Source organism: Triturus cristatus, chromosome 4_2 (genome assembly GCF_964204655.1).
Source record: "Triturus cristatus chromosome 4_2, aTriCri1.1, whole genome shotgun sequence".
NCBI lineage: Eukaryota > Metazoa > Chordata > Amphibia > Caudata > Salamandridae > Triturus > Triturus cristatus.
Window position 1 is genome coordinate 335,431,299 of NC_140586.1, and position 25,358 is coordinate 335,456,656.

The following is a 25,358-nucleotide window of genomic DNA, read 5'->3' on the forward strand; positions in this document are numbered from 1 at the left end:
AACAACTAAAAGTCTAATCTGGACCACGCGTGATACTGCTGCGTTATGCAAGTGCATTCACAACCCATGGGGTGTAGCGCGCACCATGTCAACTAAGTGGTGGTCTTGTATTATTCCCTGTACAGTCGCAGCGGCCCGTGGGTGGTGCGTACGAGATGCCCCCTCTCTGTCGTCCAAGAGCGACAGAACAATGTTGAAATACCCCCCCCAGAGTAGTGCTGCATTACCCAGTGATTGTATTTAGTGCCACACATTTTGGGAAAAAGTGGGGTCATCTGTGTTAGGCCCATAAGTGTTAGCTTAGTGTTGATTGTAGAATAGTCCTCGTAATGTAAGTTATCGGCCTTCAGGGTCCGTTAACGTTTTGGTCGTCTGCCATGGTACACCTTTTCTGATCAGTATAGTCACCCCACGCAAATAACTTGAGTAGCTTGAGGTGTGCACCTCTCCCCATCTGCTAAGGGTCAGCCTCGCCCGAGCAATGTCCTTCAGGTGTGTCTCTTGTAGGAGACATATGTCTGTTGCATGTCTGATTAAATATGCCTGTACCAGTTTCGCCTTCCGGTGATCATTGAGACAGCGGATATTCCAGGTGATACATGTTAATTTGGACATTCAGAAGCATGGTGTCGCAGTTTCACATGCATAGAGAAATCCCACCCTCCGAGTGTCCTAACGCCAATGCCCGCTTCCCTAATATCGGTCAGTGTGTTTTTCCGAGCTTTCCCGTGTGTGATTTGTATGTGTATTGTGTTGCCGGTCTTGTCAATCCGTTAAGACAGATCTAAAACATATAGCAGTTGCCATAGTTTGAACAAAAACCACCCTGTGCTGCACCCCTCCCACACCAACCCCCCAAACAAGTCGTGTATCCCTCAATAACCCACCCATTGCAAACTGTGACCCGTGAAACATCGAGTCAATGGGAATCATCCCGTGGCGGCATGGGTTAGCCGGCATACCGCCCCATTGCCTCGGCTAAGGGGTGGCCGAGCTTTATAACAACTATACGAAAATTGCAAAGCAAACCTGAGTTTCCAATTAAAATACAATTCTCTTACTGCACCTCTTAACGTGCCACTTCGAGTTGTACACCAAGTAGCCCGAGGCCACCCTTTCTCTAACCTTGCCCTCAGTCATTATCACTTAGTTGGCCGCCTGGGGATCCTGCAGTCTCGGCGTCTTTGTGTTGGTGTTTTCTAGCCGTCTGTTTGGCGAACTTCAGTGCCACACTGGCTTCAGTGAATAGCATGGGCTTGCCCCCAGTCTGCACTCTCAGCTTACCGGGTAGAGCATTTGGTTCCAGTTTTTTGGAATAACTTTTTCGCTGGTTTAAATTCACTCCTTGCTGCTTGCACCGCTTGGGTGAAATCAGGGTAGAGGGTAGAGCACAATGCTATTTCCTTGGTGTCTCAATACTCCTTTTTCTCTAGCTACTCTCAGAATGGTGTCTGTCTCTGTAATTGACCAGGCGAGCCAGTATTGTCCTGGGTGGAGTGCCGGGAGAAGATCGTGATCCCAGTGTCCGGTGTGCGCGCTCCACAAGGAACATCGGTGACAGATCAGGGTCGAATAGATCCAGCAGGAGACGCTCCACGAATTATTCCATGTTGGGTATATTGGTGGACTTCGGTATTCCTGTAATTCGGACATTGTTTCTCCTCGATCTGGCTTCAAGGTCTTTGTTGCGTGCCTTGATGACATCCAACACTTTATCCATTCTGAGAAGGTGCTCCTGCATCTCCACTTGTCTGTCATCCGAGTCTGAGACTCTAGTTTCTAAAGAGTCTAGCTTATCCTCATGCTGGTCTACTCTCTGCGAGACCTGGTTCATCCGTATTACCAGGGAGTCCAGTTTGGCGTCTATCGCCCTGAGTCTGCCCTTCACTTTGCGAAGCATGGTTTTGATGTCATCCTCTTGCTCCGGTTCCAGCTGTTTCAGGCACCACAGTGATCTGCGTCAGGTCGATGTCTTGCATTCTGGATGCTTGTTTCTCAAAAGTGATTTTAGCCTGTTTGTTGTCTGTTTTCCCCGTCGTTGCCCTCCTCCTGTAGCGCTTGTCTACAGTGTGTAAATACACGGCGAGGGCACCTCGCACTCGAGTCGTTCAAAGATGGGCCTCTACGCCAGAGTGCAGTTTTGGCTTCTACCTATTAGCGGATGTTTATAGAGCAACGACTTTGCGTGTATCATGGGGGCACCGCGATGCACGGGGGGGGGGGGTAATCATGCGCTAGCCGTCGTCCTGCGCAGTTGCGGTGGGCGTAGAAATTCTAGAGCTGCTATGGTGTCTGTGTCCTTGGCTTGTGCTATGAGCGTGGGGTTGCAGGCTCACATCGTGGGCTGCAATGTTGAATGAACAGCGGTGTTGCTGGTGCAATCTTCAGTTCCTTAGTGGCGGAGGCGTGCGAGTGGGGTGGCGCACTTCTCATGCAGCGTTTACTTTGCGCTGTCTGGGGTGTCCGCTTTGATGGCCAGGAAATTTCTCAGCACATTAACACCCCTCTTGTTTTATTTAGTGACTGATGTGCACACTTGTCAGGTTCGCAATCGCGGCCCTCCTTGCCACTAGATTCACGCACGATCACGTCTGGCTGCCCCCCCACTAGTCCTTCAGTGTATGGCAGCAGTGTTACTCACACCGTGGGGGGGGGGGGGCATACATTGGTGGCGATTGTGCAGTCTTGTGGGTGCCTCTTATTCGCCTGGCCCATAGCTGTGTTCACTTTCTAGTGGGTCTGTCCTGGGCCCCTACCTTCCTTCACGTCATCTGCGGGGCCGGTGAACTGCTCTGCTCGTGTCTGCCCGGGCCTCCGCTGCACACGATCCAGCCTTCGGTCTCCCCTAGCGTGTTGCTCAGATGCAGGCGTGTTGACGGAGCGAGCCTGCTCCTCCAGTACATTCACCTTACGGGGGCCGCCGACAGCCACCCGGCACCGTATCCGCCCCGCAGTCTACAGACAAACTCCCGGTGTAGAGGGGGGGAAGGAGAGGGGGTCATTCGTGCTGTGTCCTCCGGAGCCCTCACTCCCGCCCCACCGCGCGTCAGCGCTGTCGTCTAAGGGAACGCCAGGAACGTCAGGCAGGCCCCGCAGCAGTCACGCACCTGGGTGTAGTTTGCTGAGTTTGCCGGCAGCCGCGGTCCTCATCCGGTCTGCTGGGCTGCCATGCCAGCCCCCGCAGGCGTGCAGGGGACACTCCTGTAGCATCGATGAACGCCCACCCCACAGTCTCAGTGAGTGCGCCTACTTCTCGCCTTCACACAGTCTGCGCCATTTTGTCTATATCAGCTGGGGCCTCGTTCTCCATCCTCGCCGCCGTTTTCTCCGGATCGCCGTTGCTTAAATCAGGCTGTTTTTGGGCTACGGATGCATGGAAATGTTACGGATTTATGTTGGATATGGAACCCGGTCGGCAGAGCCACACTAACGAGCGGTCATCTTGCAGCTCGGCCACGCCCCCCCCCGAAGGTGACATCTTAAGTAACCCCTCCGGCACCAAAACACAATGGATAGTAATCAAAGATATAAATGAAAGTGAGCCATATCTGAAAGGGAAATATGTACTTGCACCTTATGTGTGGGCTCATTCATAAGTGCATATGTGGCCTTATTAGCCCAGTAATCAAGGAGGCATGATTACCAACAACTAATAAAGGGAAATAACTGGGCCAAAATGGAACATGTGCCATTACCGTCCTCACAATTTAGTGTGGCATGCTTGTAATCACCTGAAGAGCAAGGAGGTCATTTCTAAAACCACCACTGGTGGTGGTGGTGGTGGTGGGAGGTAGGGGTAGACAACTGTCAAGAAATACGCATTGGGGGGCAGGGGGGGGGGGGGTGGGGTACATGGCTACGCGCTTGTCCGTGATGGCCACGTAGAGGTTTAGCTCACGCAGCTTCGGCCACATTCTTTAAAATCCTGACACCGATATCCGCTCCTCGGGGCTGGGACACCCATGAACAGAAGCCCCCGAAGCTGGAGTGCAAGGAGAGCTCCGAAGCGGATCGCCGAAGCAGAGGCCTGCGCTGCACGGAGAGCCGGAGACTGTGGTGACGGGAGCTGGGGCCGCACCGGTGAGATAGACCGTAGAACGCACGCGACTAACCAAGAGGCCGGCGAGAGACTTCTCGATCCGGCGGCACGCGGTGAGTGGTGCGGGATCATCCCCCCCTCCCCTGCCGCCTCCCCTCGCCTAGCTCTGGTACTAATCCACCTCGGCCCTCTTCGCAATTTTGCAGAGAGCGGCCGCCATTATAGCCGGAGACGCCCTTCGCAGGGGCGCGTGCTCAGCACATTGCTCAATATCGGATTGCCCCCTTAGCAAGCTCCACATCTCAGGGACAACCAAACATTGACGGCAGCGACTTGGGGCTTCTCACAACGTCTGAAACGCCTGCAATAACGGTGATTTGCTGATTTACAAGGCGCTTGGCTCCGGAGCAGGTTCTAGCTGGGGGGCCCCACCTAACACAGCTGGGGGGCCCACCTAACACAGCTGGGCCGCCTCCACATCTTGGGCGATCTCTAAATAACCATTCTACCTCCTTGTGGCGGTCTATGCTGGACGCCACTGGTGACCTGGGCAGTATAGTGTGGTCAGCGGGGGGCACCCAGCACAGTGGGCATTACCGGAAACCCAGCACGATGTCCAACACTAAAGGGCCACAGAACAGACTGGACCGCTTCACCTACCACAAAGCAAACTCCCCAGATCCGACAGTGAAGGAGAAACCGAACATCGAGGCAGGGAGTGCACCTCCTGAACACACTCTGAAAGACGTAATGGACACCATTGCGGGAGTGCGAACTTCAATGGAACAACGCGCAGACGTCATAACGGTGGAAATAACCCTCATCAGGGCAGACCTCTCCAAGATGAGCGACAAGGTAAAGCAGCTTGAGGTCACCTCGTCTAGTCTTGCGGACGATGTCTCACAGCTCCAAACCGAACTCCGAGACCTACGAGCCTTCAAGAAGCAAGCAGAAGACAAGCTAGACGATTTCGAAGGGCGCTCCAGACGAAACACCGTGAGAATTATTGGGGTGCCTGAAAATTCAGAAGGACAAGCGGCGGATCTATTTGTTGAGGACTTCATCACGAAACACCTCTGTCCCAAAGGCCTGTCGCGTTTATTTGTGGTCGAGAGGGCCAACAGAGTACCAGGTGGAAGACCAAAACTGGGGGCACCTCCACGACTAATCCTGGCTCGTCTGCTGAACTTCAGGGACCACGATGTAATCTTGCAGAGCACCACAGTTGCCCCGCCACTCAAATATGATAACTCCACGATTTCCTTTTTTCCGGACTTCACCCAAAATGTGCAGAATCTCAGACGTTCCTTCCTCGCAGTCAAGAGGCAGCTCCGAGACTAGGGCATAAAGTACTCGACCTTTCGTGCTCGCCTACGGGTGGAATCCAACGGGAAGGCCTGGTTCTTTGAATGCCCGGAGGAAGCAAGGGACTGGCTGGACGGCTGGCGGGATGCGAGAGACCATAATGCTGATTGCGAAGCCTCAATGTACTGATTGGTGAGAGGCAGCACTTCTAGACCTGGTAAGACGCTTCGCGGATATTTACTCCGGCTGGAGGTGAGAGACATTGGTGGGACACCGAGGACTGAAATCTTCCCTTACACTCTGATTGGGAGGTGCTTCCACTGAGTAACATTGGGCACTGGGGTGACCTAGTTGAGGACACAACTTGGACCTTTCTTTTGTGCGAGCTGCGGGGGCGATTGCTCCCCATAATTTCCTTCTTTTATGGTTTGTAGGTTGGGTGACAGGCACTCTGCACAGTTACTAAATTTGAGCAGTTTGGAGCTGAAAATGTAGGGTAGTAGGGAGGGGGGACTTGGGATTGGGGGGTGGGGTGGGAGGAGTTTGAAAGTTTTTTCTAATTCAGTTTAATTGGTTGATATTTGAGGTGAGACGGCTGGATATTTTGCACATGATACACAACTAATAATCACACACGCCTGCGCAGTTAAAGCTCCTTAGCTGGAATGTAAATGGACTCGGAGATAGGCTAAAGCGAACACTGGCCCTACAATATCTCAAGCGTCACTCCTCTGACGTAGTGTTTCTCCAAGAGACCCACTTAAAGGGGACCACCAGTAGAGCCCTCAATCGATGGGGCTATAAGATGGTCGCCCATGCTGGCTTTAACACAAGCTAACGAGGGGTGGGTATCCTCCTGAAAAACACATGTCCCTTTACTCCACAACACACGTACTGATGACGGGGGCATATATGTGGCTATCACGGGGAGATGGGAGGGACACACCCTTAATCTAATTTCAGCATACGTTCCCCCCGGTCTCCAACACTCGACATTCACTGACCTAGGCACGCTTCTCTTGGTACTCCCTGAAGGTCTCCTCCTGGTGGGTGGGGACTTAAACGCTGTGGTTTCTGGATCCATGGATCAGTACCCTCCAAGAGATCTAAATATGTCGAACCGCTGATTGCCTGACTTTCTCGACTCCCTGGGGCTTACAGACGCGTGGAGGGAATTCCACCCTACCAGCACACAATACACATTTTTTTCGGGAGCACACAAGAGTTTCTCCCGCATTTACTATGTACTTACCCATGCTACACAAACGTCTTGCATCCGAGAGGCCAAACACCTAGCTAGGGGCATCTCGGACCACTCCCCCTTGTGGGTGTAGGTGAGAGAAATACAGACAGATAGAATCACGCCAATTAACCCGTGGTATCTGCATAATCCGTGGGCAAAAAAAGCACTCCTAAAATCTATCCGGCTGTACTTCCAGGAGAACCAGGACTCAGTCGAGTCCCCACAGATACTGTGGGAGACTGTTAAATCGGTTGTTTGGGGTAGTGCCATATCCCTCATAGCTGGAACCAAGAAAGAGAAACACAAAGAGCTGGAGAAAATGGAGTCTGACATTTTGGACCTTGAGAGGCTTGCAGCGGAGGATCCATCTCCAGACACGCTGCACCTCAAGAGGGAAGAATACAAGCACATAGCAACAGATAAAGCCAGGGAATGGGGCGCAGAAAGAGATGGTAGAATCTACGACTGGGCGGATAAGGCAGGCAAATTGATTGCCTGGCTTGACAAGAAAGAGAGCCAATAGACTAGTCCCCGAATTGACTATCGAGGGCGGTAACACGATTAGTGACCCCATGGCAATAACAGAAGCGTTTGCAGAACACTTCAGTACAATATACAAATCCATATCGCCCCTGGAGGAGGAGGACTCTAGAGCCCTCCTGCGAGATATCAGACTACCTGCGCTATCCCCTGACGACAAGTTGTACCTAGACAGTAATAGAACGACTGAAGAGATAGTGCAAGCCATTCGGAGTCTTAAACCAGGGAAGGCCATGGGTCCCAATGGGCTCCCCATCGAATTATATAAGCTATGCCCGGACCTGCTCTCCCCGCACTAGAAGGCAATGTAGAGAGGTGGGCACACTCCTGCCAGATCAACATCTGGCCTCTCTGGTAGTTATCCATAAAGAAGGCAAACCTAGGGATCTGTGCTCCGCGTACAGACCAATCTCTCTTCTAAACGCGGAACCCAAAATCCTCGTCAAGTTACTGGCAACTAGACTTGTTAAGGTCATAAATAGCTTGGTGCATGCTGATCAATCAGGCTTCATGCCTCAGCGAAATACAGCCCTCAATTTGCAGCGAGTATAAGGGGTCTTGGGTAGGGCTGCCACGATCCAAAAAGACGCCATCATACGGTCCCTAGATGCTTCGATATCCTTTGATACCGTAGAATGGCCCTATCTTATGGCGGTGCTTGAGAAACTGGGCTTCGGGCCTGCTTTTGTGTCCTGGATTAGGCTGCTGTATGTGACACCACAGGCACAAGTAGTAATAACAATAAACGCTCTGGGGCCTTCGAACTGAGCCGCAGTACCCGACAAGGGTGTCCGCTGTCACCATTATTTGTTCTCTCCCTCGAACCTCTGGCGGCCTGGATCCGGCAAGACCCAGTTATCCGAGGACTGAAATGGTCAATGGATTGGGAGGATCGCATCTCGCTACATGCAGATGATATACTTTTTTTTGGCCTGCCCCCGTAGGTCGCTCAGGAGTGTCCTATATATTTTCACAGTATCCAGGCGACACTCCGGTTTCTCGATTAATTGGGATAAATCAATAATGTATGTGCTTAAAGGAGCCCCCTCCCGATCATTTGACGATTGCCCCATACAGACCGCAGACAGTGAATTTGTTATCTGGGTATCTTTGTTACTGCTGACCCTAAACTGCACTATGCTAGAAACCTGCGCCCACCTCTACAGAGACTGCAGCGGGACGTTGCCGCTTGGGGGGCGCTGCCCCTCTCTCCTTGGATGGGCAGCTTTATGTAAAATGATGTCTCTACCCCGTTTTCTGTACACATTGCAAAATGCTCCTGATCTCGTGCCAGCCAGTTATTTTAGGGAAATAGAGGGTTTGCAACGGGAGCTGATCTGGAACAGGAGACCTTGCATAGCGCATAAGAAATTAGTACTCAACTGGTATGACTGTGGCATAAGCCTTCCATATATTAAGAAATACTACTGGGCTGCCCAACTTGCAGCCATTAATCAGGCCACATACTGCAACCCCAAAGATCCGGGATACGCCATGGATAGATGGCTCCTGCCGGGTGGGAACTTCAATGTAGCATTGTACTCCCCCAAGACCAAATTACCGCTCACTGGCCCAACCAATCATGAGGTAAGGATGTGGCATGACGTCCAGAAACGTTTGGGTGGGAGGGATAGGCTAACTCTTGCCACCCCTCTATGGGACTCGTAACAACTGGGTCGGCTGAGGTCTTCCAAAGGTTTTGATAAATGGGACCTAATTGACATATCACGCGTAGGTGATCTCTGGTCCAAGGGAGAGGTAGTACCGTTTTCAGCGTTTCAGCGACAATATGAAATGGCAGACACTGAATTCTTCCGATACACGCAGATCCGCCATGCTCTTTACGCAGCCATACCAAAGGGCACCTCACTCCCCGACTCCTCCCCACTAGAGGATAGGCTACTGGATGGATACTTGCCTGAGAAAGCAGTCTCCCTTACCTATAAGAAACTACTGCACAACACCTCTGACCCCCTAGAGAAACTTAGGGAACACTGGGAGGCAGATGGCCTAGAAATAGATGAGTGGCTGGAGGCGGTAGGGTCCCCCCCGGTGTGGTAGAGGGTGCGGACTGACAGGCACGTATATGCACATCCTTTGGGAATGCAATCATGTCCAAAGGTTTTGGCAAAAGATACATCGGACCTTTAGAGCGGTCCTCAACAAAAATGTACGCCCCGAGGCTAAACGTTGCCTCCTCAACATATGGGAGCCCACAGACCTTACCACCTCCGAAAAAACCTGGGTGACCTTGGGTCTTTCAGCGGCAAAAAGGGACATTGCACAAAACTGGGGGTCTGCCAAACCACCTACATTGTCAAAATGGAAACAAAATATTGACTGGTGCATGTTCAGGGAAAAGACTGTATACACTGCCCGGGGATGTCCCAAAATATGGTCCTCAATTTGGGGCGCCTGGAAAGCCTGTCGAGAAGACATATGTGAAGCACCCACGATACAAACAGATGAGTTGGACCTATCTTCTTAAGTCCAAGTTATGATAATGTCTTGCAATGTGAAATTGAAGTTTGCTATATGTGTATTGTAGAGGTTTAGTGTATTGTGTTTCTCTACTGCAATGCCGTTGGTATTTTCAATAAAATGATATTTTTTTTTAACGCATTTGGTGAATTTTTGGACATGTAATGGTTGCGTGTAATTAAAAGAGACCTTAGACAATGCACAGATTTAAAGATAACTATATGCAGACAATTGTAGTGACAAAATAGGATATTAAATTACAAGAATATAAAAGTTGCAAGCCTAGGAGATCTGATGGCCTGAAAACCTTAGCTGGCTTACATCAATATTTAGTTTGTGGGCAAAATACTTAAATCCATGGCATGGGGAAGCAAATTCCAGTTAAATCCTATTCTATGTAATTCTGCCTACTGTTGTAGAAAAAAGGCCTGAGAACTAACCCGCTTGGGCAATTTCAGGTAGTTCCTGTGGTGCTCACTGCCTCCCCTCCCCCCCCAAAAAAAATTAGGGCCAGTGAGCACCACACAATTCTTGAGAACTGTCCCGAATTGAGGGTGGTTCATGGAATAGTCCAATTCCGCAAAATCTGCCCCTTTCTCAGGTTCAACTGTTGAGCAAATCTGGGTAGATTTAGCCCAATATCAATCACTCCACATATTTTAAAAAAAGCAGATTTCGCCAAATTCAAATTCTGCAAAATAGTTTCATCCATCCACAATGCTATAGTTCTATGGCTTTAAATCCCTTTGCTGCGGACTCTTAACTATGTGCATTTGAAAGGCAACAAATTCAACCCCAGAATATGTGCATTCATGTTTTTTTTTTTAGGTGTTTCATTTACTTTTTTTTGTAAGTAGAAGAAAAGAATAGGTCGCATACAAAATGTGTTTATCTAAATAATCTCTTTGGTCATATTTCAGCATTCCTGCAAAGTGGAATTTCTCTAAACATATAGATGAACTGTCTGTTTTGACACTTACGTAGATGACACCCAAGAAATGTGACTTGCTGAAGACAGCATACTGCATGATCTTGTGTGCCTGCGAGTCCTTAGTCATACAAGGGAGCTGCTGGTCGAAGGCCATAATTACAATGCCACCTTCCCAAAACCATTCAAAGTAAGAGTAAAGAACACATTCTTTGAAAGCACACACTAACCCCCTTCCCAAAGAACAAACCATATTTAAGGGTAAAGTTAGATGTGCCACAGATCCCAAGAGCTGTGTATGAATGTTTGTACCTGGTTAAGCGAGAAGCCTGTGAGAGACAGGAAAGAAGGTTGGATCAGTTCCGAAGGTTTCTCCAGCAGCGACTTTTCCATGGAGCAGAAAGGAAAGGGGACACAGTTACTAGGGGTGCTTATAAGTCTATGGTGATTAGACGCCTGTGCATTTTAGTCAGTCTTAAAGACTAAGCCACAGGTGGGAGCCAAGTGAAACTCTGTTGTCTCAGAAACACTTTACAAAACAGAAATCTAGCACAAGTAGTCCACCATGTGAAAATAACAATGTAGCGTCACAGGCCAAAGTGACATGTTAGAACTATATGAAAAAACACCTAACAAATAATGGCAATAGACCATTGAAGGAAAGAAAAGGTTATGCAATTTGGCAGTCAAATTAATGAAACCAGTATAGCAACAAAAGGGAACTAGGTGTTAAAGTAAATGGTCTTTTAAAGATGCAATTTTGCAGTGGGGTGGGAGGACAACCAATGTAAGCGTACGATTGACTCAAGTCTGATACAATTCCTCAATGATTTTTTTTTTGCCACTTATAGAACAGTATTTCCAAGCCCAGAGCAAAACTTTGGGAATCCGGTCAAGGAAGGCTTTTGCAGCACACAAAACAACCTATTTTGCCACACTCCACTATTAAACTGATTAAAAAGCACATACCAATACAATGTGAGATATCCAAATAAATGTTCACTTTGTAATTAACAGTCAAAACAGCAATCTAAGTGATAAACCTACTTCGAATAACATGCTGTAGCATTGCCTGCCGAATAGCCTTGTAGCAAACTGAATATATGTGTGACAATGCAGCATAACAAATGTAGGACAACAGCAAGGTGCATAAGCCACTCTGCTAAAGGGATAGCCAAATTGCTTGGCTGTCTAAACTGCCCTCTGCACTCACCAAGACGTGGTTTACTCTGCCTCTTCCTCCTAGAACTGCCCTTCAATACAACACCCATATAACCTATAAATGATGAAGGCATACCACATGGCCGACTCGGTAAGGCTGACATTGTTATTCGGAGATCCCAAGAGTTCAAATGACTTGCATTGTGCTATTAAGCAAAAGAGACTTTTTGCATTCGTAAAACCCTAACTAAGTCTTATAAAGTGACAGTTCAAGTTACAGGTCTCATGCATTCTTTACCCACTTGTAGGAAAGAATGCACTTAAAAGTAGACCTGGTCTGTTTTCTCCCAAAAACTGCTTTTGTACATTACGGAGACACTGATTTAACAAGGGCTGTTATGTAGGCTGTGCTTATTAGCATAGCAAAACTGATTTTGAACACATGTCCGGGAGTAGTATAAATGTTTGACAAGTAATTGAAAATGAAGCTATAGATCACGTATTAATGACTGTTTGGTTTGCACCATAACACTTGGCAATGGTCCATCATACATTAACGCAAACTGTACAAATGAATGAAAATAAGAAATCTAATAACACAAAGATGCTGAATTAAAGCTGGTCACAAAAATAACCTGAGTAGATCATAAAAGGCATAGTTTGGATTATGAATGTCGAAGTTTTCTTGTTAAAGGAACCTTAATACAGTGAAAACATGTTTAATTGCAGAGCTTCACAATAGTAAGTTTTTCAGGGAAAAAAACAGGGAAGCTTCACAATGATGAGCATACACGTGCCAAACGTTTTCAATAAATCTCACATACATACTGAAAGTGGGCATTACAATATCTGAAGGCCTGATACATTACAATCAGCAATAGTCTGCAAGTCAATCATCAAGGGACTGTTACTACCATCGCCTAACATCGCAGTGCTAGTTACGAGCGCTACGGAAGCCGAAACGTCCTTTCATCAGATATGCAACAGTGGCACATTTGAGCACCGACTGGGAGGGTCACATATGTTTAAAATATTAAAATCCCCAATGGAGAAAAAAATGCTATTAACATTTGGGAGGAAATTTGAAGTTAAAGGGCAGAATAAGTCCTTGGGAAAACCCCAATAAACTAAGAGGATATCTGCACAAAAGGAACCTAAGAAAGGTTGTGTTTCAGGAAGCAAACACAGGCAGCCCTGAAGTGGACACAGCTGGAGTGATTTTCTAAGAAAGGGTAGCAGTGTGGAAGTAAAGCAAAAAGACTACAACTAAAGCAAAAGAACAATACGAATCAAGGACAAGAAAGCAATTTGCACACAATGAAGTGCAAAGCAAGATAGGATTCAGTCGCCCAGATACCCTCTAGGCGAACAAAGCAATTACACAAATATCTGCAGATGAAGTAACAGCACCAGAGGAAAACCCTTCTTCACCACACAAAAATCTAGAAAGTGTTGCCACTCCGATTACATCTTATATCTGAGGCAGTAGAGCGAGGTGATTCCCAAACTAGTAAAACTACATGTCGATAACGTCCTGTACACAGGCAGGATTGAGATGTACAAAAGTAAGTTGAAGAAGCCCGATGTGAAGAGATAGGATCCGGAGAGCTGTCAGGGCAAAGTGTGTAATGGGAGCTGTATGGCAAACGCTCTGAACATTTCAACACTGCGATCCTCAAAATGTGAACAAGCACTTGCACAGATAATAGTTTTGGCTTTGCCTGCTGACCTTTTGACTTTGACAATGCTCATTTAATTTGTGAACGTCGGAGGACGTCGGTAAGGGCTTCACTGAAGGGGAGCAAGGGCTCAGTTGAAACCACTCCTGGGTAAAGCACCTCAGTCAAGATGTTGGTCTTGAACTCGACTGCTAGCAGCTGCAGGCCCAGGACCTACATTGCCCTGCGCATTGCGGTGGCGAAGGATGCGCCTTCCTCCAAGACTGAGCACAGAGGGGAAAGCAAGCCAGAGTCTGGGAAGTGTCCAAACCACTAGCATCACCCAACTCCTCGTACCAGTTTTCAGCAGGATCAGGGAACTCCTCCACAGCACCAAACCCTTCCTCCACAGCACCAAACCCTTCCTACGCATCTCCCCCATCAAGGAGGAAAGTACTATCAAGCGGTGGGAGGACCTGGGCACTCCCCAACAAGGATGTTGAAGGGCGCCAGATCAGAGTCGGTGATGATGATAGGCTCGTTGTTGAGCAGCACAAGTGGTGCTGCGAGGAAGGGGGCCAGGGTGGAAAAAGGCATCTGTGGCGGCATGGTTCTGCATCTGGGGTTGGAACCAGAGAGCCCAGCTGGTGCTGGGGCAGACCCACCAATGTTAATTCAGCCGAAGCACCTCATTGGTCTGTGGGGGAACGAAGGCGCGTCAGAGAGAGTCAGTGGTCTAAAGCTGGCATGCATGGTGTCAAAATTCTTAATTGAGTGGGTATTGCTCCAGGGAACTCAGGGTATTGATGAGCGGGCCCTGATGCTGGCTCCACAGAAGTGTGGGAACAGGGCCTAAAAGTACAACGTTTGAACAGAGAACTTGCTGACAGCTTTAACTTTTTTTTCTTGTGCTTCTTCGACTACCTGACTTAAGAGGAAGGGGTGTTAGAGCGTCTAGACTGGCATAATGGGCAAAAACTGATGGACTGGGATAAATAATTTAAGCACTTCTACCATCCAATTGTTTGTTATAATACTTTATTAACTCAATAAGGGTGTGCTCGATATTCAGATGCTGTGTGTAGGATGCCATTAAAATTAGCCCGCTTGGTGTCTGGGAGGCCTTGCAGCAGGGCATTACTACCACCCACATGAGAGTTAAGTAGCATAAACAGCAGTTCTGCAGTTGCTTTCTTGGAAAAATGTATTCACTTCATTCAGTAGAGAGAGGTGGTACCAGGCCATCTGGCTTTCATGGCAATATGTTCCCTGCGGATAAGGTTGTGACAAGTGACTTGGAACTAGGTGAAAGTTATGGATTAACTATGCTCTGCTTCATGTTCTTGAAATGTTAGTTGTTTCTTGTTTTGGTGAATAGGAGAAGGTAAATATTACTTAACCCGTAACCATCCGTTTGTAGTCCCTAGTAGCTGAAGATTCACATGCTATGCATACTCCCGCACTCTAGCTTTGAGTGCAGATGTTCGCAAGTTGTTTTTTTCTACAACTAAGTCGTCGGTCTCAAGGTATCATTTGACTCCTCCCATAACCCAAAATGCATCAGGATAACAACTCCACCTCAGATTATTTTCCCCCCAGCAGGTGAGTTTCGTTATTGCAGTGAAGTACAGGTATATGCACTGGCATTGTGAGTATTTACAATAAATGTGATAAAAGCCTAAAATCACTGCACGCTTTTGGGAAGGCAGGAGGCGGCATATGATGCTACTACACTGCAAGCCACAGACCGATGGTTCCAGTGTAGCTTTTTTCCGATTGCAGCATGTACTGTTGTAGATGTACATGATTTGCATAGACTATAAAGCAGTGCGTAGCGAGCAGATGATGTCTGAAACAAGGGTCTTAAAACAATTTGGTCAACCAGAGCCTGTTGATGAGCTTGAACATCCACAAGATAAGTTGTGTTAACCATGTAGCAGCTTTGCAAATGTTTGCTACTGAGATGGTACCCAAGATGGCCATAGTAGCCCCCTTCTTACAAGTGCAATGTGTCCTTGACACTGCATGTAGTGCGTCCTTAGTTTTACGATACCATGTCTGAATGCACCAGACTATACATCTGGCTACGTCACGGTTGTTAGAAATGTGAGGCTTGCAAAAGCAACTAATAGATGCTTAGTTTTGTGGATGGATTTAGTCGTATTTATGAAACACATTAAGGCCCTGTTGCCGTCAAGTTTGTTTGCTCGTAAAACCACCCTATCCTTTCGGATATGGATTAAGGGTTCCTCCTGTGTTAATGCCTGCAACTCATTACCTCTTCTTATTGAGGAAACAGAAACAACGAAGGCCATGTTCCAAGACCAGAATTGTACCTCACAAGAGTGTAGCGGTTTAAATAGGGGCATTACAAGTCTTCCTAATACTACACTGAGGTTTCGGGCTAGCCATGAGGAAGTTTTTGGAGGAATTACTTTTGAGGCCCTCCATGGAGGCTTAACCGGAAGTCTAATCAGGGTCACATGTTCTCACTGTTTTGCTTGTAAATTCCTACTGCAAGTAAAGTAAGACATTTAACTGTATACTAATACTGATTTCTGAAGATGCAGCAAATAGCAGAGGATATCCTGAAATTAAGCTTCAAGTGGGTCTTAGTGTGTTTCTAAGCAGTAATGAACAACCCTTTTCCAATTGGCTGCATAACAGGTGTGCATGGTGAGATTAGCGGCTCATGAAGGATTTTCATACACTCATCTACAACCTCAGGTGCCAGATGACTAGATTAATTTCCCTGAGGTTTGGATGTCTGAGCTGCCCCAAATGCTGTAAAAGGAGGTCTGGTCTAAGTGGCAGCTTTTTGTGTGGATGGTCCAACATCCCTAGAAACATTGAATGACATGGCTGTCTTCCCCAAGTTGAAAGTGACTAGAATAAGGGTCAGACAATTAATTTTCCACACTATGGATTGAGGGGGAGTTGAGAAAAAGCGTAAACAAAGATCCCTGACTAGTTCATTCATAGTATATTGCACCCGGACTGTCAATGTGGGTACATGGAGGCAAAGTTGTGGCATTTTGAGAGGTGTTAAACAGATTATTTGTGGGGGGAACCCCATAGTCAAAAGTACCACTTAAACACTTGAGAAGTCATCCCTCATTCATGGACTAGTGTGATACATACTGCTTAACGGGTACGCAAAGTCGTCCAACCATGGCAGATGCTCTGCTAGGAGCTAAACGAGATTCCGAATAGCCAAATGCCAGATATTTGGGGATAGAGCTGACAGCTGGGGCAAGTCCACCACTGCTTTTGGACATAGTACATTGCAGTCATGTCAGTTTTTATGAGGACTTTGTTGCGTTGGATGACCCTATAAAATGTGTTGAGAACCAACCTCACTGCTATACGTCTGGGGTAATTGATGTGAAAACACTGTTGGTGTAGCGTCCAGGTACCCTGTACAATCTTGTGGTTGAGATGTTCACCCCACGAGTGAAGTGGCAGTGGTAAAGGTCACATGCAGTAGTGGGTCAAAAAAGGACAGTCCAGCAATACAAAGTTATTATTCCACCACAGGAGTGTGTGTTGAGTCCCAGGCTTTACCAACACTACAACTCTCATTGACCCTCCGCTTGTGACCACTGCCTCGCTAGGCACTCCTGCAGTGGATGCATATGTCGCCGCTGTTGTGACGTTGAATGGGAGAAACTTAAACCGGGGGTATTATCCATTTACCACAAAGTGAAGGCAGGGTAGAGGCACCAGATGGATGGGGATGTGGTAGCAGGTGTCCTTGAAGTCTAGGGTCACCTTGTGATCTCATGTGCAGAGCAGCGACTGACATCCAGCAAGGGGTCATTTTGAAGAGTGCGGACAGGATTTATCGGTTCAAAAGTTGGAGATCTAGGATAGGCCAGAGTTTCACCCTTTTTGGGAATGGGAAAGTACAGAATTATACTTCTTGGCCCCACTGGTGAGGGAACAATGGCTTGATGACACCACTGGTGAGGGGTACCAGCATCTCCAATAGTCTGTATTCTTCACTCACTGTGTGGCAATGAGGTAGAATGTTTGTTTGGTGGTGTGGAGTGTTAGGAAGTACCCCTGATGTACCAATAAGAGGACCCATTTGGCTAAGGTTTACTTTTCCCATTGTAGGAGGAATAACCTTTTTCGCCCGCTAATAGGTGTAGAATGATCGGTGGGGAATGGGGATCGAGTTTGTTTGGAGTAGGGGTGTCCCTTCAGGATCTTGCATCTGCAATTTACACAAAAGCCACCTCTGCCAAAGGGTCTGGTGGTAAGGCCTTCCTGAAAAGACTAGTGTTGGCAGTATTCCGGTCTTTGGAGAAAGGTCGCATCATTGGCACAGTCTCATCTGATGCTTTTGAAAGACACAACAGGTATGTACAAAGCACCCTTGGCCTTAGCAGTATCTGTATCCTTTTTGATTTTCTCAAGCATACTACCCACTGGAGGGTTTGTTGCTCCCCACTGAAAGTTACGTTAATGAGGTGCTGCTGCAATTTTGGCTTGAGCTCAGACACTAAGCTGTGTATGATGGCGAAGTATGCTAGAAGTGTATCGCCCTCAAGACATTACTACCAACTCTGCCTCAAATTCTAGCCCTCTTTTGTGAAATGCCTCGGGGTAAATGCTTGACTCTCACTGAGTTGGCAATGCCCCACTGGGTGACTGCCCCAACAAATGTTTACTTCTCTGCCACGTCATTCCTCTTGTTATTCTTGAAGAAAAACAACTTGCAGAAGTTTGTGCCCAATACAAATTACAGGAGAAAGCAATGCATGTGCATCTCCAGCAGCACATAATACAAACTTCGTTTTGGTGCGGTTAAGGTTCAGATACGTGCACGGCATCATGGTCTGGATGGGGTGAAGGCAGTGTTTGAGGAGTTGAGGAGAATGTCTGCAAAGGAGAGATTTCAAAGTAGAGTTGTGAGATTGGTGAATTGGTGAATCTTGATGGAGAGGAGGATGGAACCCTGAAGGACTCAGAAGGTGAAAGGGTTCTTCTGGGATCTCAAGGTACCGCTGTAAATTAACTAGTTTCATTTGGATAGTTAAAGGAATAATCCATTAAAGACACAAATTGAATTTAATTTGAAAATTCAGAGCGTGGATGCGAGTGAGATGATCAACCGCATCTAAGATAGCGCAGAGTTACATCAACAGCAGGAATCATCTTAGTGATTAAGTAACCTTTGCAATTCCCAAGAACATTTTTAAAAAACAGTTATTTTTTCTAGACTGACAGTTATATGAATTCTACTACTACTGTAAGAATATTGAACACCATCTTTATTATCAGGCAGGCCTCTATATGCTCTCTACAATATAAGACCGAATCAGTAACCAGGAAGTCTCAAACTATTCTTTCAAATGCACAAATAGATGGCTTGAAAAGGATTAGTGTGTCCCTGTCCATTAATTCATACAGTTCCAACAAATGTAACAGACTGGGATTATTAGACAGTCAAGAGAAAGGGAAAATCAAAAACAGAACAAAACAGTCACATCTTAGACACATCCCAGTCACCCAGAAAGACAAAAACAGGGCAGGGTCAAAGCAAGGAGAAGCAGTAATATATAGAATACATACAAAAAGGCTTCGTCCAGGAAGAGAGGCGAGAGGCCCCAGCAAAGCTGGATAAAGATCAGAAGGATGGGAGAAAGCCCGCTCTTCCTCTTCCTCCAAGGCAGCCAGACTCTTTAGCAGGTCCGGAGGAAGCAGAGGGGAGCTCTTGGGGTCCTAATGACAGAAAGGAGCAAAGTGAGAAAGTGGAACAGGAAAGAAATAAGAGAGCAATTTGGGCATGTACTGAAACAGAGGAAGGAAGGGAAGCCAGGATAGGAATAGAAACTACAAAACACACACTCAGAGCAAGAGCAGGGATGGGAGCAGGAATGAAATAAAAGCAAGGAAAGGAAGAGCAGCACTAAAGTGTAAAGGGAGAAAACTAGAAAAAAAACTATTCAAGTGTAGAAAAACAAAGAAAAGCAGGAAGAAAGAGCAATGAAGGATTGGGATATGGCATCCGTGAAAATTGGCAAATTGAAAAAAATGAGGATGACAAATGCAAAGACTATACAATGTAGCAAAAAAGAGGAAGTGAAGAAAAAAAGTGACAAAAAAAAACCCAAAAGAGGATCAAGATAAGTAACAATGGAAGCTGCTGGGGAAATGTATATAAGGGATCGATGTCAGTGAGAAAGAGCTGCAGCAATGAGAGCTGGGACGAGAGCAAAGAAAAAAAAGAAAGAAAAGTTACTCCAAGTTCTTAATCTTGGAAATCCTTCACTGTATTCATGAACAGTGCATATTTTGCCCAATCCTTAAACACTTTCATAAGCCAGAAAACTATTATTTTGCTGAGCTACTGGCACACTTAACTATAGAAGGTTACAATTTAAGTCAGTAGTCCTTAAACCTTTTTACAAAATAAAGTAAAATGAAGTGATAAGACAGGCAAAGTAGCTTTAGTGGGAGAAAAGTCTGTGTGTGCCTTTAAGCCCTCAGGCTCATCTGTTCTACAAGAGAACATCTGAGCAGTTGACTGGCAGATCATGCTGGAGCGTTTAAAGCACTTTCCGCATCTTGTGGAAGAAAAGTTAATAATAAATTCAGTAAATATTACTCTAACGGAGTGCGGGTTCAATTCAATGGAGCATCCAATGGTGGAGAACTAGGACAAGTAAATAACCTTTGCTTCTCCATCATAGGACATTCACGGATATTAGTGGAAGCTTGAATAGAATTGCAAAGGCACCCACATTTTAGCAGGAAGAACATTAACAAGAATGGAGTTAACATAATCACCCAGACCATAAATGCCTTCTACCCCCCAATAGGTTTTATACAGATGCTTGGGAATCAGTCCAACCATTTCTGAAAGTGGCAGTTGTGGAATATAGGTTGAACTCTTGATCTACCCATATCCATCTAACCATATCCATAGCTCTCCATCTCCTCCTCTCTAGTGTTGCAGGGATTCTGCTTATGCACAGAACTATGCACAGGAAACCAGGACCTCAGTGAATTTTGGTGTACCAAAAACTCACCTCACAACCCAGAACCCCTTATCCGACCAGCATCAGTGTCCCATTCGTTATCCGAGTTTATCTCGGCGGTCCCAATGTATAGACAACCCAGAACAAGCGACTTAGGGTATTCTCAGGAATCAGAAATACCTGTTCGTAATTATTCTCATATCAGTCCACAACAGAATAAACAGAGACACCGTTAAGTTTAAAGAGTTTATTTTATAAACCTCGTGTCCTAAGATGCAGTACTTTGGTTAACATAAGCAGACAAATGATTAAGATCAAAACCATCAGCATAGTTACAATACCATAGAAAATGAAAGGAGTAATCATACTAAAATGACAGTGGATATCAGCCACCTTCCTTTCGCTAATAAACTAATATTCTTATTATTAGACTAATAAAAGGTCTCTAGGCTTGAATGGGGAACCCCATACCGTAAAGATCAGCTCAGTGAGATCACATCACAGGATCAGCTAGACTCTGCTCCTGGGAAAGCTCTTCTTCCGAATGTAATGAAAAACATGCAACACTGCAATATTAAAAGCACCCGACTTTCAGGTATTTGCAGCTGCATGCGTGTTATGGCTAAATAGTGGGCCGATCAACATGAACCCAACAACATGCACCGTCTAGCGACCCAGACTGTTTCTTTACACGATGTTCAGACCAAGGTCGCTGCTCACTGTTTGGGATGTGTACAACAGACAGTTCTCATGTGAAGCAAAGTCGAGTAAGCATTTCTCAATTAATAACATGTAACTACAGTGTCGTGTGCAAAAGCAGCAAAAGCGGCACGATGGCTAACATCTAACGCGGTTGTGCTAACTTAGCATTGTACGTATATAGATAATCTTCACTACACTAGCTCGCTCTTAGCAAATGTCTCTGTCTAGATATATTACACAGTAGAAGCGCGTCCGAGTTTCCATAGACAGAGTGCTTTTTACTTCGCAAATAACTGTCACTCTTTGTCCCAACTGTACGAAGCGTTCTGAAAAAAATGTTTAACCACCTCGGTTCCTTCAAGGAAAGCTTTGTACTGATATGTTGAGCAGGCGCCAAGGAAAAGGGGGGTCCCAAAAGCAAGATTTCCAAGATTAATTACCTTAGGAAAGTTTTGCTCTTTGATACAGAAAAAAAGGCTGAAAAGAAATACACCAAATTTGACAAAGTTCGAACTTTACTCCGAAAGTGTGCCATTTGTGATTTGATGTAAATCTGTTCAGACGTTTGAGAAATATGAGTTTAAAGAATGAATCTAGTCAGGAATGAAGGGGTAAAAAAGGTAAGGATATCTGTACTTAAGATGTCCAGACATACTCAATTTAAAGGGGACTAGTCAATTCAGATTGGCTGGTCACAACAAGAACAATATTTTGTGGCAGTCATTACTGAACTCAAGGACATGGTCCCAGCACCCTGAAAATGAGTTAAAACATAGAAATGGAGGGGGCAGAGGGGGGTGCGAACACAACCATGCACTAGAGGCATATGGGCAGCCCCAAAGGGCTTCCCACTGTTTTCTTATGAACAACTAAAATGCTAACATTCTACACTAGTGACTAAAGTGTGGATCACCTGAATGCCATCTAGATGGAATCAAAGCTGTAAAACTTACAGCACTTCAATTACACATTAACTAAATGAGGGGGTTCATTTTGTCATAGTAATTATTGTTAGTGCTACTAAAAGCTACAGATGAAGCAGATGTAGGCCTTTTGATTCACAGAAGGAACACACACTTTCACTTGGCTTCATCAATTCTGTTGGATGACTGCACTCACTTGAGCAAGCATTTTTCTGCAATCATCCAGGATATTCAGGCTGGCAGAATTATTGTGCTCAGGAGCCAGGCAGTGAAACTGGGGGCAGAATGGATTTTGGTGCAAAATTTGACTGGTGTGGTACGACATAAGATGTGAACTCTTGCCAAGAAGAATGGGAGCGGTGAAAGGGAGCTATAGGAGATCTGAATACCGGTGCTGTTTGCGCCATGTGGGACAATTAGGATGATATAAACAGGTCTCCGGAGAATAAAAGCCAAAATCGAGATGAACAAGTGGAAACAGTAGGAAAATAAAAGTAAAGTTCTGCTCCAGGTCAAGGCAAACCTCTTTCGGGGTTGAAAGTGCCTGCCGGAAAAGAGATGGATTGAGTTTTCCCCATAGATGGAATATTTTCTGTAGTGTGTTAGTTTAGCACGCGTTCATGGCATTCTCCTGTCGAACTGGTGAGTGTGGCACTGACTTATTGCTGGTGCCTGGGAAGTGTTATGCTTTTGAGGATATCCCACGCTGTACTGCCGAAGCCCAAAGGTGCGGGCCCCCTCCTTGCTCATTTACATTAAACATGAATGTGGTTTTCCATTTTTATTAGCACAGTTGAGCAATGTATTTTCAGAAGGACGGAAGCAAGGTGCAGATGGCTGCGATTCTAGCATATGGATATGAAATGTTGTCTATGGCCACAATTCCCTCCATGAAAGCTCCTGAAGAAGCACAGCAAAGCATTTTAGAACTCCATCTGTAGTTATTACGTAATGGAATGCTGGGGTATGAAGGAGGGACCTACATTGGTATTACTCCTGTTAGTCTGCCATTTTAGTGATGATTTGACTATCTATTATAGGTATTTTGTCTTTGAAGGAGCCATGACATTGCATCCATTGAGCATCTCATTTTTCTTAGAGGTCTCATATGAAGACAGCAGTTTGGTATCAATGCTACGCACAAGAACATCAACATTTAAAGGGAGCTGCACATATGGATGGTTGCTTCACTTTTGTGGCACAGAATAAAGTGGTAATGCTTAGCAAACTGTAAGCGCTTTTTTAATGGAACTGGCTTTCGGCCTAGAGTATCGAGGATGGACTCTAGAAAAGAAATCCAGCTTTTCTGAGTCAGTGGAGATTTTGTATGATTCAATGCAAGGTCGAGGCTTTGACACTGCTGTGCTGGATGATGCAGCCTCAGATCGCAAGCTTTCTTTTAACCAATCATCCAGGTAAGAAAATACTTGATGACCCTGGAGGGACCCAACTGGAGCCATGCAATTCGTAAAGATATGGGGGGTGAGGGGTTTGACATGAGGCTGATTGGTAACTTTGGGCAGTTACCTCAAACAGAGATACTTTTGATATGTGGGAATGTAAAAACATACATCCTGTAAATCCAATGAAGGTATGTGCACCTCAATCTACAGAAGCAAAAGAATGCCTTGCAGTAACAATTGCTTATTGATGTATTTGTTCAAGCACTGTAAGTGCAGCATCAGTCACCATTCTCCCGATTTCTGTTTTTTAGGCAGGAAAAACCAACTAAAAAAAAAAAAACATTTTGCTGCCATTTCAGGAATAGTCCAAGGGTCGCCCTATGGTATCACTAAAAGAATCTCTGTAGTTGCAGAAGGCGCTGATGGTGCTCCTCTTGAAGTGGGTGCATGGTAGTTTCACAAAGAATTCAAGTGTATGCTCCCGCTGGATCAGGTCTAAAATTCCCCTCTCAGAAGTGATGTATAATCATTCCTGTAAGTAAGCAGTGATCCTACCTCAAACACAATCAGGCAATGAGGGAGTAGAAGTTGCTGGTTTCAGTGGATTCATTAGCTTGTACAGCCTTGGGATTTGGAATGGCAATTTACACGCTTTTTAGGATTGGTGGAGTAAGGCAGAAGACTCATGGCCTGAGTTTCTGGATTGCCAGGACATAAGGTCTATATTAATTTTGTAGGGTCGGCTGCTGCTGGTGGTGAGACGGTTGGAAGAATGATCAAAAAAACGTATCCACGTCCTTGAATTTGCGGTCAATGAATTCATAAAGACGGTGCAGTCCTTGTTCTCCTTTATATGTTTAAGTGCATCATTAATATGGAACCAAACAAACTTCCCATCTAAGGGCAAAAACAAAATGCAGGTCTGTACTTTTGGATGAGAAGAGGTGTATCTCAATTAATCCTGGCAATGTAGAAGAAGTGCACCAGTCAATTGGTGGAATCCTACATTAGATACATTTACATTCATAGATGTATCAATAATGGCCATGGGAGTTTTTCCCTAAAAAGGGTAACATGTATGTAGCACATCTAATAACTAACCTCTTTCAACATCTACCCGTGGTCTCCCTGTAGCCTTCTAGTTAAGATTGGTTGCCAGAATCAGAGCCAAGACCGACCCCATAGGATATTGTGGCATACATTTTCAAATTTTGCGTCACAAAAATTAAAAGTTTGCAGGATTATTTCGGCACTTTATTTTACTTGTAATCCAGCTCTGTGAATCCACCCAGCTGCTTCACATGGACTGAAATAGGCCCCTCGCCCCATGTAATGTTCCCAAAAGTCTAACAGAGCTTGAGGGGCGTTAATAAAATTGTACTCACTTTGCCTTTGGCGCAGAGGCCGCTGGCAGCTCTCTCTCTCTGCCTCCCCCCCCCCTTTTCTCTCCCCTCTCTGCCTCTCTTCCCTCATTTTCTTCCTCTCCCCTCATTCAGTCTCCATCTCGCTCCTGCTCACCTGCTGAAAACCGTGAGTTCAAGAAATGGTGCTTACCCTCTTACCTTCATTCGTTCCCCGGTGAAATAGATCCAAAAAAGACAAAGAAAACACATTGCTTTAAAATGTGTTTTTTGGACATTTCCCCCTCCTAAGTGCAGCCTCGGGACTGATAAAAACAAGCATTGAAAATGCATTAGGTCTCGCCTTTTATTAAGTTAAAGCCATTTGCTTATGGTATTGTATAGCAAAGCAAATGGCTTTAACTTTACTAAACGCGAGACCGATTGCATTTTTAATGTCTGTCATCCCCTCACCAAATCCTCTGCTGCGAAGCTGATCCGCGGCTGTCAGAGCTAATCACGTCTGCGGGGAGGGGGGCACAAGGCGCCCCTTTATTACAGGGAGTGCTCATTTCAGGATCCCAGCGGCTTGCTGTGGTACCTGCGAATTATCGAAAAGCAAGACATAGGAAGTTATCCGATGAAA

General features: G+C 45.9%; 1 protein-coding gene across 5 annotated transcripts in view; it reads right to left on the bottom strand.

Annotated features, from left to right (window-relative positions):
* Nucleotides 1-25,358, bottom strand: part of SMG7 (SMG7 nonsense mediated mRNA decay factor) — a 596,979-nt gene that overhangs the window by 87,641 nt on the left and 483,980 nt on the right. For 2 of the 5 annotated variants that reach the window (XM_085601725.1, XM_085601724.1), the window contains 2 exons: nt 18,936-19,085; nt 10,849-10,920 (listed from right to left, as the gene is read on the bottom strand). The exons of 2 other annotated variants lie outside the window; for them this stretch is intronic. In XM_085601725.1, the coding sequence (XP_085457851.1) occupies nt 10,849-10,920; nt 18,936-19,085 (222 nt within the window). The remainder of the gene's footprint in view (nt 1-10,848; nt 10,921-18,935; nt 19,086-25,358) is intronic. One more of the 5 variants, XM_085601726.1, reaches the window with a different exon arrangement.